General features: G+C 41.2%; 1 protein-coding gene across 1 annotated transcript; it reads right to left on the bottom strand.

The window, feature by feature from the left end:
• Window positions 1–2109: 2109 nt before the first annotated feature.
• Window positions 2110–9317, bottom strand: LOC120916479 (trypsin-like). The gene is made up of 5 exons (XM_040327465.1): window positions 9071–9317; window positions 7554–7716; window positions 6336–6595; window positions 2981–3117; window positions 2110–2314 (listed from the first exon to the last, which is right to left on the bottom strand). Exons 1-5 carry the CDS (start codon window positions 9300–9302, stop codon window positions 2165–2167), a joined length of 942 nt encoding a protein of 313 aa, XP_040183399.1. The 5' UTR covers window positions 9303–9317; the 3' UTR covers window positions 2110–2164.
• Window positions 9318–15114: the final 5797 nt, after the last annotated feature.

Raw genomic sequence — 15114 nt, 5'->3', positions numbered from 1 at the left:
ACAGTGGGATACTGTGAGTTAAGCTGGAAGATCTAGAGTGGGTTACTGTGAGAGAAGTTGTTGCTATAGCAGACAACAGTTGCCACACTATACAGATTGCTGCATTCAGCTTAAGGGCCCTTTATCTGTATTGCTGTCTGCCTAGTTTTATTTTTGTCTACGGAAGTTGCCTAATTGCTATTGCATTTGCCAAATGGTGTCCTGAGCCCTAACCCCCTCTTCCACCGTTCCTGATAAGAGAAATAAAACAATGTTCATTTTTACAAAAAGTGACTTACGCCCAATCTTTTCACCATGCATCACACCCACTATGCCTAGTAACCTGCACCCTGAGGTGGAATGTCAGTTCTCCCTGGCTCTGGGGGTCACCATCAGGCCCCTGGAAGCCGAGAAGACTGCTACATTGTTTAAACCTAAATTTATGAGCTGATTTTAATCTTTACAACTCTTCCCTCCTGCTTGCTTGTTGTCTCTTGCAGTCTGTCTTTGGTGTGAGAAGTTTTCTGTTAGCCATGTTTATGCAATCCTAAATGTTAATTGGCAATACTCCCACCTAACTCAGTATAAATGTATGCCTTCTCTAAGGGGTGCACAGGCAGAGATAGCATTGGCAACTATCATCTTGGATTAAGTATTGTACTTCCGGTCTGCTCCTCAGTGAATGCATAAAGTGAAAATCCACAGTAGACAACTGCAAAACTGTAAACAGACTACAGGTGACCTGTTTTGCCTGATCCTGGTGACGTCATCGGAGAGTGGACTTAAAGCGGGAGTTCAACCATTTCTTTTTTTCCTTAGCTTCCTGCTCTTTCGGTCTAGGGGAATCGGCTATTTGTATTAAAATATGATCCGTACTTACCCGTTTTCGAGATGCATCTTCTTCCGTCGCTTCCGGGTATGGGTCTTCGGGAGCGGGCGTTCCTTCTTGATTGACAGTCTTCCGACGGTCGCATCCATCGCGTCACTCGTAGGCGAAAGAAGCCGAACGTCGGTGCGGCTCTATACTGCGCCTGCGCACCGACGTTCGACTTCTTTCGGAAAATCGTGACGCGATGGATGCGACCGTCGGAAGCCTCTCGGAAGACTGTCAATCAAGAAGGAACGCCCATTCCCGCAGCCCATACCCGGAAGCGACGGAGAGGATGCATCTTGTAAACGGGTAAGTAATGCTCATATTTTAAAACAAATAGCCGATTCCCCTAGTAAAAACGAGCAGGAATCTAAGGCTAAAAAGTGCCCTCTAAGGGTGAACCACCGCTTTAAGACCGCTCTCTGCTGAAATAGGGTCACAGGAGTGCAAAACAAATGACACTCCTGTGACCCTTAGAAAAAGCCCAGCCTAAAAAGCTCAGGTTGGACTTCTCCTTTAATAAGAAATTGTACTTTACCAGAGAAAGCTTCTAATTTCTCTCCATCATGGCTAATACCTGTTGTTTATGGGAGATGAGCCCTTCACATAGTCAATTTCTTCCGGTGAGTGGCAGAGCAAGTGGGGATCACCTGGACTGCACTTGGGGTACACCAAAGAGGCATTCACTTTGTATTGGATGTTATGAGCTGAATGGGTCATTTTGAGCACCTTTTTTAGTTTTTTGGATCTTGTTTTATGGACAGCCCTTTATTTACTCATTTGTTTGGGCATAAGTGGTACATGTTGTGTATTTACTATTAGAAAATAGTGCTACAACCCCATGGCAGTTTTTTTTTTTGTTCAGTTTTCAAGGTGTGATGGACACCAAATTGCAAGGTAGCACAAGTGTTGTTTGATTTTAAGAATATTTATACACCGTAAAGCCTAAGAAATACCTCCTAAGGCCAGCTAATAACAAATTCTCAATATAACATAAGTAGAAGCACACATGTATCTGGGCATTAGGTGGTTACCTTTATGTTGTATTTAGATCTTTCTGAACAACAGGTGTATGTACAGGTTCACATTCTTTAGTTGCATCACCACAACAGCTTGATTGGTAAAAACAACCACATGGCTTAGTTAAAACATAGCAATGTCCTTGTGTAAAAAACCTTGGTGGCTTAAAGATTGTGTTTAGTTTTGCGCACAAGAGTTCTAAAAACCACAGGCAGTATAAATTGACACAGACACTAAAATGCTGAGAACTTTCACTATGCTTTATTGTATGTTTGTTTCGGTGTAAAATTGGCTTCAGTTTTGCTCTATAATGTTCTTAATCCAGTCAAAATAGTTGCAGACTTTGGTGTAGACACCAGGATAGTTACGGAGTGCACACATTCGACCCCAGGAGACCACTCCATACAGCTTTCCATTGCAGACCAGTGGTCCACCAGAATCGGCCTGTGAAAACAAGAGGTACATAAGTGCAGGAAATTACTTAAAGGATAAGACCACTAATAATTGAATGTTGTGTTCACTTGTGTGTATCAAACCACCCTCCAGCTTCTATAAGTAAATAATCACCAGAGTACCTCAAAAACTGACTAAAAAAGATATAGATGTGATACATTTAAATTATTAAACAACTTTATTTTAGTTATATCTTATTGTATAAATCCAAAATTTAAATACCATGCTGGTGTAGTGTTCCTACTAGCTAGGCTGCTAGAAAAAAATGGTTTTTGGCTCCCTCTTTAAGGATCTACCTGAGGAGATTGGGTGGCAGTCAGCTCCAAGGACACTGTGAGCAAGGATCTTCTTGGGGACTGAGAGTTGCATAGATGCAAAGGGGCAGAGTATAAAACATGTACAGCATATCTTGAATATATTTGTTTTGCTATACAGGTAAATTAATGGGTTCGGATCAGTTCTGCTTTAAATGACACAACTTACACCTTCTGGTCCTATTCAGGCCTTTCTCTGCCCTGGGCCCCATAGACCAGGCAGTAGTTCTGCCATTGGTCCTATAGCTGTCATGTGGTTTGCTGTGGATATTCTTACTATCCTAAACATACAATATAAAGACATGTATTAATATTCATAATTCTATATATCTTTAATACTTACGGAACATGCATCTTTGCCACCCTCTAGGAAACCAGCACAAAACATATTTGAAGTGATCATGTTTGAATAAGAAGCTTTACAACTGGAGTCCGACAGAACAGGGAGATCAAGACACTGTAATTTTGTAGCATATTGCACTAAAAAAATAAATAAAATAAATGAGTATAATATATTATACTGCATAATGCCGTATAAGTGATTGTAAACACTCCCTTTTAAAAAAAATAAAAACAGCAAACATGCATATACTTACCTGCTCTATGTAATGGTTTTGCACAGAGCTGTCCCGATCCTCTTCTTCTGGGGTGCCCCATCGGCGCTCCAAGCCCCTCCTCTTCATAGGGTGCACCCATGGAAAGTCCCATGGAATGCATTAAGGTGAAAAACCTTAAGGCTTTACAACCACTTTAAGGTACACGTACAGACACGCCCTCTGATGATGTCGATTACGACGAAACGTAAGGGTTGTCTCAGCGACAATCAAATTTACAGTCTCAGTACGCTACCTGGAGACACTAAATGTTTTTTTTTTTTAGGAAAATAAAGACCTTCTATACTGAATTACACTATGGATATGTTTCTGTTTTTCTTCATATGATTGGACATGGTGATCCTATGTTTAATCAAGCCCCTTTGGTTAAGTTGGTCCTAGGAAATCGGATTTAAATTGGATATCACAGGATTGTTAACCAGCATTATTTCCTGCCTATTACCTTACTATTTCTAGTAAGAGTTTATACAGAGCGGGGTGTGAGAACTCCTTTCTTTGCACGTGTGGCGGTGTTGGTGAAATGCACCTTCCATATTAAGGAACCTGCTTTTGAAAATTCCTGTGGACTATTCATCTTCCATTCAATATTTATTTTATGGACTTTATTATATATGCACTTTAATGACTCTTCAGTTTATTATATATTACATTAATTTATGTTTAATATATTGAGTTATCCAGTTTTTATCCTTTCAGGTGTTTATTTTAGCGCTGCCTACATTTTTATATGTGTTGTTATATTATCTGTTTAAGCCTTGGTATGCTATAAGGTAGCAGCTGTTTGGCTTAATTGGCTAGAGCAGTGGTTCTCAACCTGTCTAGTGCTGTGACCCCTTGATAACATGTCCCAAGTTGTGGGGACCCCTAACAGTAAAATTATTTTCATAGCGTGGGTTGTCGGCATCCAAGGCAAGACAAGTAATTTGTGCCCCTAACCCACAGACATTTAGCACTCCCTGAGTCGCTTCCACTCGTACAGTATTAACTGCCTGCCGACCAGCCGCCGCAGTTATACGGCGGCAGGTCGGCTCTGCTGGGCGAGAGCACGTAGCTATACATCATCTCTCCCAGCAGCCAATAGGGGCGCTCGCGTGCCGCCCGCTCGCTCCTGACTCCCGCGCGTGCCCGGTGCTCGCGATCACCGCCGGGCACCCGCGATCGCTCGTTACAGAGCGAGAACCGGGAGCTGTGTGTGTAAACACAGAGCTCCTGGTCCTTTCAGGGGAGAAATGCCCGACCGTCTGTTCATACAATGTATGAACAGCGATCAGTCATTTCCCCTAGTGAGTTCACATCTAGACATCTTTCTTGTTCTTTCTCTCCCATTTTCTTTGTCCCTCCCCCCTCTTTTCCTCTCCCTTCTATGTACTCTCTATTTTTATTTCTTCTCTTACTCCTTGGTGGGGGGTGGGGGAGGGATGAGTGGCAGTGCTGGTGGGGCTGGGACCTTTTCAGGATCAGTGGCAATGCTGGGAGAGTTCTGATCAGCCAACTTAGGTGCACTTGATCAAGGTCACCTGCTGATCTGAGAACTGTAGTGGGCAACTTTAATCACAGGTAGTGTTACTCACTGTCTCTCAGACTTTGTGGTGTCTCGTAGCAGTGACACCTATGCCAAAATCAGGAAAAACCAATCGGCTTAAAAAAAAAGAGAAGCTGAATGGCTACCATGAACATTTGCACCAGATTTTGTACTCTCCAGTTTTTGTAAATCAACCCCAAAGTGTGTCAAAAATACTTCCAAGGAACCAGAACAATAAACCAGAGGAGCCCAAACTTTGCTTTGAGAGCCAACTGTCCTTCCAGTTCTCATGTTGATGTCAGTTTCCAATTTGTCTGATTTATGTTAAATAATCTTATAATTTCATGAGGTTATTTTTGTTGTTAGAAATATATTCATATGCAATGATGGGGATTGGATGAGATATTATGCCGCATACACACGATCATTTCTCAGCATGAAAAAAACGTTGTTTAAAAAAAATGTAATTTAAAATGATCGTGTGTGGTCTTCACATCAATTTTCAGGTTCTGAAAAACGAAAAAAATATTTTTTTTCGAACATTCTGCATTTTTTAACGTCGTTTAAAAAACTGTCGTTTTTCGGGTTGTAAAAAATGATCGTGTGTGGGCTAAAACGATGTTAAAAACCCACGCATGCTCAGAAGCAAGATATGAGATGGGAGCACTCGTTCTTGTAAAACTAACGTTCATAATGGAGTAAGCAAATTCATCACGTTGTAACAAACAAAAAAGCATGAATCGTCTTTTACTAACACGGAATCAGCTAAAGCAGCCCAAAGGCGAATGGAACATCCCCTTTATAGTGCCGTCGTACGTGTTGTATGTCACCGTGCTTTGCTAGATCATTTTTTAGAAACTATGGTGTGAAGGCAACGTCGTTTTAATGATGAAGTTGGAAAAACTTTGCTGAAAAACAACGTTTTTTTTCATGCTGAAAAATGATCGTGTGTACGCGGCATTAGTTTTGCTGGTAGTTGTCTTGAGGTTCATTATGAATGTTGTGCATTATTCTAATTCTTGCAGGAATGAGGTTCATGGGTTTGCCTTAAGTGATGTTATTGGTAAGGGAGGACGACTGTTGTATAATACATTTTTTAAATGACCTCGATATTAAGGATAATGCCGCGTACACACGATCGCTCAATCCGATGAGAACGGTCTGATGGACCGTTTTCATCAGACCAAACCGATCGTGTGTAGGCCCCATCGATTATTTATCCATCGGTTAAAAAGTGTGAAACTTGGTTAAAAATCCACGCATGATCAGAATCAAGTCGACGCGTGCTTGGAAGCATTGAACTTTTTTCAGTACGTCGTTGTGTTTTACGTAACCGCGTTCTGACACGATCGGTTTTTGGTGTGTAGGCACGACTGATCATCAGTCAGCTTCATCGGTTAACTGATGGAAAAATCCATCAGACTGTCCTCATCTGATTGACCGATCGTGTGTACATAGCCTCACCCTTCCTCTTCCAATCTGCTACCATGCAGGTTAAAGGTCTGACAATAAAATCGGTCCTTGCATTAACTGCCCAGTTAAAGCCCAGAAAATGTACTTACCTCCAATGATTCTCATGTTTCCCCAGCCTGACACCAGACACTGACTTCCTGCTGTTGGACAGGAAGAGGCTACTGGGATGGGTTGGACATATTGATTGAACTGGGCAGGCTTAGCTAGTTTGACCAGCATGAAATCATGATCGGCGGATTCTTCATCATAGAGGGGGTGGATTATAGCCTTTTCCACCTGGATACGCTGTTCCGTTCCTTCTTGTTTAGTAACATCATGTTCCCCAAGGTGAGCAATGAAGGTATTGGGCCTGTATAAGTTGGATATAAGAATAAAGAGGAGCTGTAGATATCACAATGTCTTAATTAACGGTGACTACATATAATGTGCAAAATGTAGAGGATTTCTATAAATTAAAATCATGGCAAAACATTAACTTTGCAGAACTTTGGATGCTAAATAAGAAGGTGTAGGGTGTGTGACTGTGTTTTGCTACCTCCATTTTTTTCCGGTAGCACAATACACATAGTATAATAAGCCACTGTGCGCTGGCTATAAAAACGCCCCCTTGAACACCACCCACTAAATATTCCTCTTTTGATAGTAAAGAAAAACTTGATCACACTGTTAACCTTGTTCTACCAGCTAAATAATAACTTGTTTCCGATCATGTTACTCTATCCTGTTTTCAGTATTGGATGACTTTGTGGCTACTGCCACTACTGACCATCATCACAAATATAATATACAGGCAATATATTAAATAAACCATAGAGATAAAACGGCACCTGGGTTTGTGGGCATAGCGCTACATGTGAATGGATTCATTATTTTTTTAATAATTTGAAAATGTAAATTATATGAATAAAAGCCGGCCATAAAAACCGACCCTGTCAGTCCTAAATGGATTATCCAAACCTCTCTAGCTTCCATTTTTGCTATCTCACTTATGTAAAAATAATGGAATTTTGTGCAGGACCAACAGGTAATAAAACTGTGTTACGGCCATGTTAATGTTAATAATGGACCGCATTAAATATATATATTTTTAAAACATTTTACCCATAGCTATGCTTTTAGGTAAAGCATGAACTGAACAATGGATTTCCCATTGATCTGATTATTCAGACAATTATAGGTCCCCTTTTTATGGCTGACATATGATTCTCTGATCCTATTCAGGGACCCAAATCCTTTCAGCCCTAGTCCACTGGCTTGTTCTGTATTGCCAAGTATTACCAATCTACAAGAAGAATGTCGGAACTTACGGCTTATAGCAATGAGCTGCAGATATGATCCATTGTGATGAAATCAGGGATCCAGCACACCATTGTCCTCCATTGTAGCTGATGTAAACTTGCCAAGGTTGGGAATGCTGGGCACATTCATAGCCATTAATAATCTTATCGTCGTCATACTGAGGAGCAGCAGCTGCAAAGGAATCAAAAAGAGTTTATCTACAAATACTTGGTGAAACAGAGACCTAAAATTTGCTGCCAAGCTTTGGCAAAGTTAAAACTTTATTCCCACTTGCAAGAGTATATTTTAACATTCCTTTCGCTCCCCAGCTTCTATGTTCTGCCAGCAAGGGAAAACAAAATACTTCCAGGAACTTGTGGTATGATTGCTCATGCATGTGCCAGTGATGGGCAACGCACCAAGTACTAGACTTGTCTCATCAGGAGAGTCCATAACCTTGGGGCATTTACAACCTAAATGACTGAGTGCATTGACAGGGCAGCTCCTCTTGTTTCCAGCAGCTCTTTGGCATAAAGAGGGCATGAAAGAATGGTCTGTATGTGCTTCTGGGCAGAAGGGGAGGAATAATGCAGAATAAAGTTCACCCTTTGCTTTGCTCTGAGACTGCTTTTTGAGAATGCAGCGTCACAGAAGGCATCATCTAAACTCCTGCATGAAACCAGATTTCTCTGTCTTATCAAGAAAATCGGCCTTCCCTTCCTGTCTCAGGAATGCAACAGAAAGTGAGTGGAAATCTCCCCAACTGAGGTAATTTGGCTCACATTGGTTACCTGAGCAGGTGTGCCCTTTAGAAAATGTCCCTTTATGTTTTGTTCTTGTCACAACTTTAAAATGTTAATTTCCCAACACTTAATATCTTAGTAGAAATGGTAGCTCGAACAAATAAAGATTGTGAATCTACCTAGCAGACATGCATACAGTAATACAAATCTATTACGGTTCAAATCTGTCTGCATTCAATCAATAACAGAAGAATATGTTTTAGATATATCCCTACACTACAAAACCAGAACATTTCTGTTTTAAAGGTATAGTATAGCCAAAGCTCCACTTCTCCTGTAGATCACCAGAGTGCAGTTTGCTCTGCACTTCTGTGACTTGTTTTCAGCTTACAGCAGTTGGAAACCCATTGTTGGCTAATGTCACAGAGCCGATTCAGGTTTGGGCAAGATCGCAACAATAAAGTCGGGATCCGCCCACATGCCTGGACCGGTTTCCTCTCAGACTCCCAGCGAGTCACTGAGAGACTGAGCCAGTGGCTCCTGCTCCCTCCACAGCCCAGCGAGGGGGGGGGGGGTTTGGGGCAGAGCCTACAGTGGTCAGTCACCAGCTCTGTGCTCAGGGAGCCAACTTTGGTGTTTGATCGCTTGGTTCTTGGTCTTAGAGATGGCGGGGACAGATGCAGCATCTAACCGATGCTGTATCCATCTAGGTAAGTATGATTTTGCAAAAAAACAAAACAAAACATACTTCTATTTTAAGTTGCAACAGAGATGATATGAGGTGTAATGTATTTGGGTTTTACCTGCAAGCCCCAGGAACATGCATATCCAGATATAAAGCATAGTGAGCTGATGGTAACTCTTCTTCTTGAATTGTTGGAATTTTGAATGGACCGTTGTCAGCTTTGGACAAGGTTTATAAAGGTCTGCAGAGTGAACAGATTGTCCGTTCCCATGACTCACCTCCAGACATCTGACAATTCCCAGTGACGAAGTATATTTGTCATAAACTTGTTTGGCTATTATTGTATACATAACCTTGGTGAATATTTAGTCAAGCAAAGTTAAACCTGGAGCACTTTCCAGTACATCTATAACTTATAGGCACCAAGTAGGATTGCTGTTGTCTGGAAAAGCCAAGGCTCTCATGTAGTACTAAAAAATGCCATAGCACAAACTCTAAAAACAATGCTAGGCTTAGAAGTGTGCCATTGACTATAATTACACAGATGACGATATGTCAAGAGCGTGTCCAAAGGGTGGTGATAAATAGCGTATCTAGGGAATGGCCTGGAGTTGTGAGCATAGTGTCCCAGGGCTCTGTCCTGGGACCAATTAATGTGTACATAAATGAAATAAGCTCACAGCAGAATATATACAAGAATATACAAGAAAATGTACAAGAATACCCCAATAAATCAAAGGGGTAGGCATCTACATGGCATATGAGGTTTAACGCTGATAAAAAAATATGAATGCAAGTTGCCTTGACTATTGCAACTCCCTTCTCATTGGCCTGCCTCTCCATAGGCTATCCCCTCTATAGTCTAGCATGAATGCTGCTGCCAGACTTATCCACCTTACCAACCGCTCAGTGTCTGCCAACCCTTTCCTCCAATCCCTACAATGGCTCCCGATCGCCCAGCGAATTAAATTCATAATACTAACAACTTACAAACCCATCCACTCTGCCCCGAGCTACATCACCAGTCTCCAAACATATACCAAACCGTCCTCTCTTCTGAAGACCTCCTACTGTCAAGCTCTCTCCTCTCCTCCTCCCATGCTTATCTCCAAGATTTCTCCAGAGCCTCTCCCATCCTCTGGAACTCGCTACCTCAACCTGTCCAGCTATCCCCTACTCTTGCTACCTTCAGGCGATCCCTGAAAACTCATCTCTTCAGGGAAACTTATCACGTCTCCAACTAATCTTTTACCACTTCCATCAGCTCATTTTCCACAGTTAGAAACTTTTGTACCTCCTGCCCCACCCTATTAGATTGTAAGATCTTTTAAACAGGGTCCTCTTAATCCTCTTGTATTTTATTGTATTATAACTGTATTGTTTCCCTTTTTATATTGTAAAGCACTGCATAAACTGTTGGCGCTATACTTGCTAGGGGGTGAACCTTTGAGAGAACTGAGGATCTGGCAAGGCCTTCAGACTATACTATTAGCATGCATTAAAAAAGGTATCTAATCGAGAAATAAAATTATAATTCTACTTTACAAGACTCTAGTTTGGCCACATCTTGAGTATGCCATCTAGTTCTGTTCGCCAGTCCTCAGGAAGGATGTGCTGGAACTGGAGAGAGTCCAGAGAAGGGAAACTAATAACGGAACTGGAGAGACCTCAGTTATGAGGAATGACCACAAACATTAAACTCCTAAACGTTTTATTCCTGGAGAAGAAACACTTGAGAGGAGATAGGAAAGCAATATACAAATACCTAAATTCTAGCATAAGTAGAAAACTGTTCAGTCTCCGGTTGCCTTAAGTGGAACTGTAGGCTCCACAATGAAAATGGGTGGTCAGGCAGACGAGACAAGCTTTTTTTACTTTTGCAATAAAGCTACTTAACTGCCTGTCCACCCCTGTAAAGCGCAGCTCACTGCACAAATTTGGCAATGCAGAATCTGCCGAAACTCCCTTGCATGCATGGAAGTAACGTTATCTCTGCCCGACCAATGATGACAGCCGGTGATCAAGACTAAGAAGCCGGCCATCTAAAAGTGTCCGTGGCGGATGGTGAGTTCCGGGGACAGCACATTGCTGGATTCTAGATGAGTACAAGTCCACTTTAAGAAGACATGTGGCCACTCAATGAAGTTGACCCTGTATGTTGTGGTCATTCAGGTGCCTATCTAATAGTTTTTTTATAAAATGATCGATACTCCCTGCTAAAAAAAAAACACTGCCTTTGGAAGAGAATTCCACATCATAACTGCTCTTATAGTAAAGAACCCTCTTTGCAGTTTAAAGTTAAACCGCTTGTTGCCATTCTCTGGACTCTGAGTGTGAGTGGGTGAGGTAACTTGTATAGCGCTACAAATACAAACTAAATCGCCATAAGGCGCTTTTGCATCCAGTGTCATCCTGATCCTTCAGAAGAGGTGGGTCTTTTAGTTTTTTCCTAAAGCTCAATGGTTTTCTTCCATGCGGATGGTCGTGGGTACCTGTTCTAGCACATTCTTCCTGAGGTCTGGTGCCCAGAACTGGATGGCATAATCCAGGGGCGGCCGGGCCAGAGTCTTGTAGAGCGGGAGAATTATCGTTTTATCTCTGGAGTTAATCCACTTTTTAATGCATGGCATTATTTTGTTTGCTTTGCTTTAAGCAGCTTGGAATTGCATGCCATTGTTGAGGCTGCCATCTACTAGGACCCCCAGGTCCCTTTCCATCCTAGATTCCTCCTGAAGGTCTACCCCTAGTGAGGAATTTGCATTCATATTTTTGCCACCCAAATGCATTATTTTAAGTTTTTCTACATTAAACATCATTTGTCATGTAGTTGCCCACCCCATTAATTTGTTCAGATCTTTTTGCAAGGTTTCCACATCCTGTGGAGAAGTTATTGCCCTGCTTTGCTTAGTATTGTTTGCAAAAAAATTCTAGAGACATAAATATATACAGACACATATGCCCACACCCACAGAGGTTGAAATGTATGGACTGGTGTCTTTATTCAACCTTACCAACTATGTAACATGTCATTTGCAATCATTTATAGCTCAGGATAATTTTATATTTAAATTAGCTAAACACATTCCGGTTGCAGCAGAACAGAAGGAGTGCATGACATAGTTCCCCACACAAGGCTCCTGTGTAAGGTAAAGTCTACAAGCCTGAGAAGATCAATTTGTAGATAGGATAGAAAACTGTCTAAAAGACAGGATTCAGAGAGTAGTGGTTAAAGGCTCTTACTCTGAATGGTCTAAGGTTATCAGTGGTGTACCCCAAGGTTTAGTGTTGGGACCCTTACTTTTAATTTAAAAATGAAATTGGTAGGGCTGTGCAAATTAACTTTTAATTAATCGATTAATCTTTTTGATCGATCAAAATCTTTTTGATCGATTACATTTCTTTTGATTGGTACTCACCTCTCTGCCGGCTTCTGGGCCTTCAGGGAGTTCCGTTGGAGATCCAGTAACGTCACGGACACCGGCGGGGCTTGCCGTGTCCATCTGAAGGGCTCCTTTGCTGTGCCTTCATATCTGCATGCCGGCAGGACCTCACTATCTGCCACACGCAAGGGCTGTTACACTTCCTTCTATCACTTTCCTCTATCAACCTGGGATTCTACAACCATCCACTGGGAGTTGTGATAGTTCCCTTAATGGGACATCTACATGCCGACGGACTGATGTTAACCCCTCCTCATCTGGATTCAGCAGTGGTATCGTTGTACACATTTTTATACCAGTATCATACTTGGGTACATGTTTTTATGACTGCTTTTGGTACTGTTTGGTATTACTCGCACCATTTTTACAGTTTATGTAGCTACATCGATTTTATGTCCAGTGCAATGTTTATTTGGTTACCTACTTGAAGACTATAAAAGTTTTAATGCTATTCCCATTGAGCGCTGCCTTTGTGTGTTTTTTGTATCCTGTTATCCATTTTTCCAGTTGTTGGTAGCTGCACTGGGAATCAGCCTGCAAGGAGATCAGCTAAAAGTAGTTGGATCTGTATGAGTGTTATAATTAATCGAAATTAGTCGATTAATCGATGAAAAAAAAAAAGATTAATCGAACAGAAAATTTTTGATCAGTAACAGGCCTAGAAATTGGGTCTGGGATTAAAAGTAACATTTCTGTCTTCGCAGATGACTCTATGCAGTGGAATAACGTCCTTACAGGATGTCTCCAACTTACAAGCCGACCTCAATGCTCTGTCTAATTGGGCAACTAAGTGGCAAATGAGGTTTAATGTTGATAAATGTAAATGTATGCACTTGGGGGCTAAGAATGTGCATGCATCATACATATTAGGGGGAGTATAATTGGGGGAATCTATGGTGAAGGAGGATCCGGGGGTTTTGGTAGATCATAAGCTCAAAAATAGCATTCAGTGCCAAGGTGTGGTTTCCAAAGTGAGTCCTTTCTTGTATTAAGAAAAGTATGGACTCCAGAGAGAGAGAGAGATATCATTTTGCCCTGTACAAATCATTAGTAAGACCTCATCTGGAATATGCAGTTCAGTTTTGGGCACCAGTTCTCAAAAAGAATATCGGGAAACTGGAGAAAGTGCAGAGAAGGGCAACCAAACTGATAAGAGGCATAGAGGAGCTCAGCTATGAGGAAAGATTACAGGAACTGAATGTATTCCCTCTTGAGAATATGAGATTAAGGGGGATATGATCAACATGTACAAATACATAAGTGGTCGATATAGTAAACTTGGTGTTGAGTTATTCACTTTAAGGTCATGACAGAGGACAAGGGGGCACTCTTTACGTCTAGAGGAAAAAAGATTTAATCTGCAAATATGGAAAGGTTTCTTCACAGTAAGAGCTGTGGAAATGTGGAATAGACTCCCTTCAGAGGTGGTTCTGGCCAGCTAGATTGCTTTAAAAAAGGCCTGGATACTTTCCTAAATGTACAGAATATAACTGGGTACAAGCATGTATAGGTAAAGTGGATCCAGTGAAAATCTGATTGCCTCTCTGGGGATCAGGGAGGAATTTTTTCCCCTGCTATAGCAAATTGGATTATGCTTTGCTGGTTTTTTTTTTGCCTTCCTCTGGACCAACTGTGGTTATAGGATTGTATTTTTTGTTTTTGGTTGAGCTAGATGGACTTGTGTCTTTTTTAACCACTTCGTTACCGGGCCTATTTTGGCACTTCTCTCCTTCATGTAAAAATCACAATTTTTTTGCTAGAAAATTAATCAGAACCCCCAAACATTATATATTTTTTTTAGCAGACACCCTAGGGAATAAAATGGCGATCATTGCAACTTTTTTTCTCACATGGTATTTGCGCAATAATTTTTCAAACGCCTTTTTTTAGGGGAAAAAAACAGTTTCATGAATTAAAAAATAACAAAACAGTAAAGTTAGCCCAATTTTTTTGTATAATGTGAAAGACGATGTTACGCCGAGTAAATAGATACCTAACATGTCACGCTTTAAAATTGCGCACACTCATGGAATGGCGCCAAACTTCGGTTCTTAAAAATCTCCATAGGTAACGCTTTAATTTTTTTTACAGGTTACTATTTTTGAGTTACAGAGTAGGTCTAGTGCTAGAATTGTTGCACACGCTTTAACGCACGCGATGATACCTCACATGTGGGGTTTGAACGGTGTTTACATATGTGGGCGGGACTTGCATGTGCGTTCGCTTCTGCACGCACCCGAGACAGGGGAGTTTAAATTTTTTTTTTTTATTTTTTTTTTTTTTTTTTTTTTTTTTTTTTTTTTTTTTTTTTTCTTTTTTTGTAATTTTTTTTTTTTGATCACTTTTATTCCTATTACAAGGAATGTAAACATCCCTTGTAATAGGAATCAGTGTGACAGGTCCTCTTTATGGAGAGATGTGGGGTCAATAAGACCCCACATCTCTCCTACAGGCTTAGAAGCATGAAATCGGTGAAAAAAATTTCACAGATTACATGCCGACAGCCGCGATAGCGGCTTTGTTTACTTCTGGGTACCGGGCGTGACGTCATAACGTCGCGCCCGGCCCTCCGACGGTCATAGAGATGACTGTGACCGTCTGGTCACCAGTCATCTCTATGGTTCACCAACGAGCGCCGGCCGATTCGCTCTCCGGTTATGCTTTTTTCTATTACAAGGGATGTTTACATTCCTTGCAATAGGAATAAAAGTGACCCATTTAA

This window comes from Rana temporaria, chromosome 10 (genome assembly GCF_905171775.1).
Source record: "Rana temporaria chromosome 10, aRanTem1.1, whole genome shotgun sequence".
Classification (NCBI taxonomy): domain Eukaryota; kingdom Metazoa; phylum Chordata; class Amphibia; order Anura; family Ranidae; genus Rana; species Rana temporaria.
This window is presented reverse-complemented; position numbering and strand designations above follow the sequence as displayed.

Excerpts from the sequence above, each read along its gene's own strand:
- LOC120916479 (XM_040327465.1), bottom strand. The coding sequence starts at position 9,302 with ATGTATACAATAATAGCCAAACAAGTTTATGACAAATATACTTCGTCA. Across the intron at positions 6,596-7,553 it reads GCAGCTCATTGCTATAAGCC|GCCCAATACCTTCATTGCTC; the intron begins GTAAGTTCCGAC and ends CAACTTATACAG. Across the intron at positions 2,315-2,980 it reads GTGGCAAAGATGCATGTTCC|GCCGATTCTGGTGGACCACT; the intron begins GTAAGTATTAAA and ends TTGTTTTCACAG.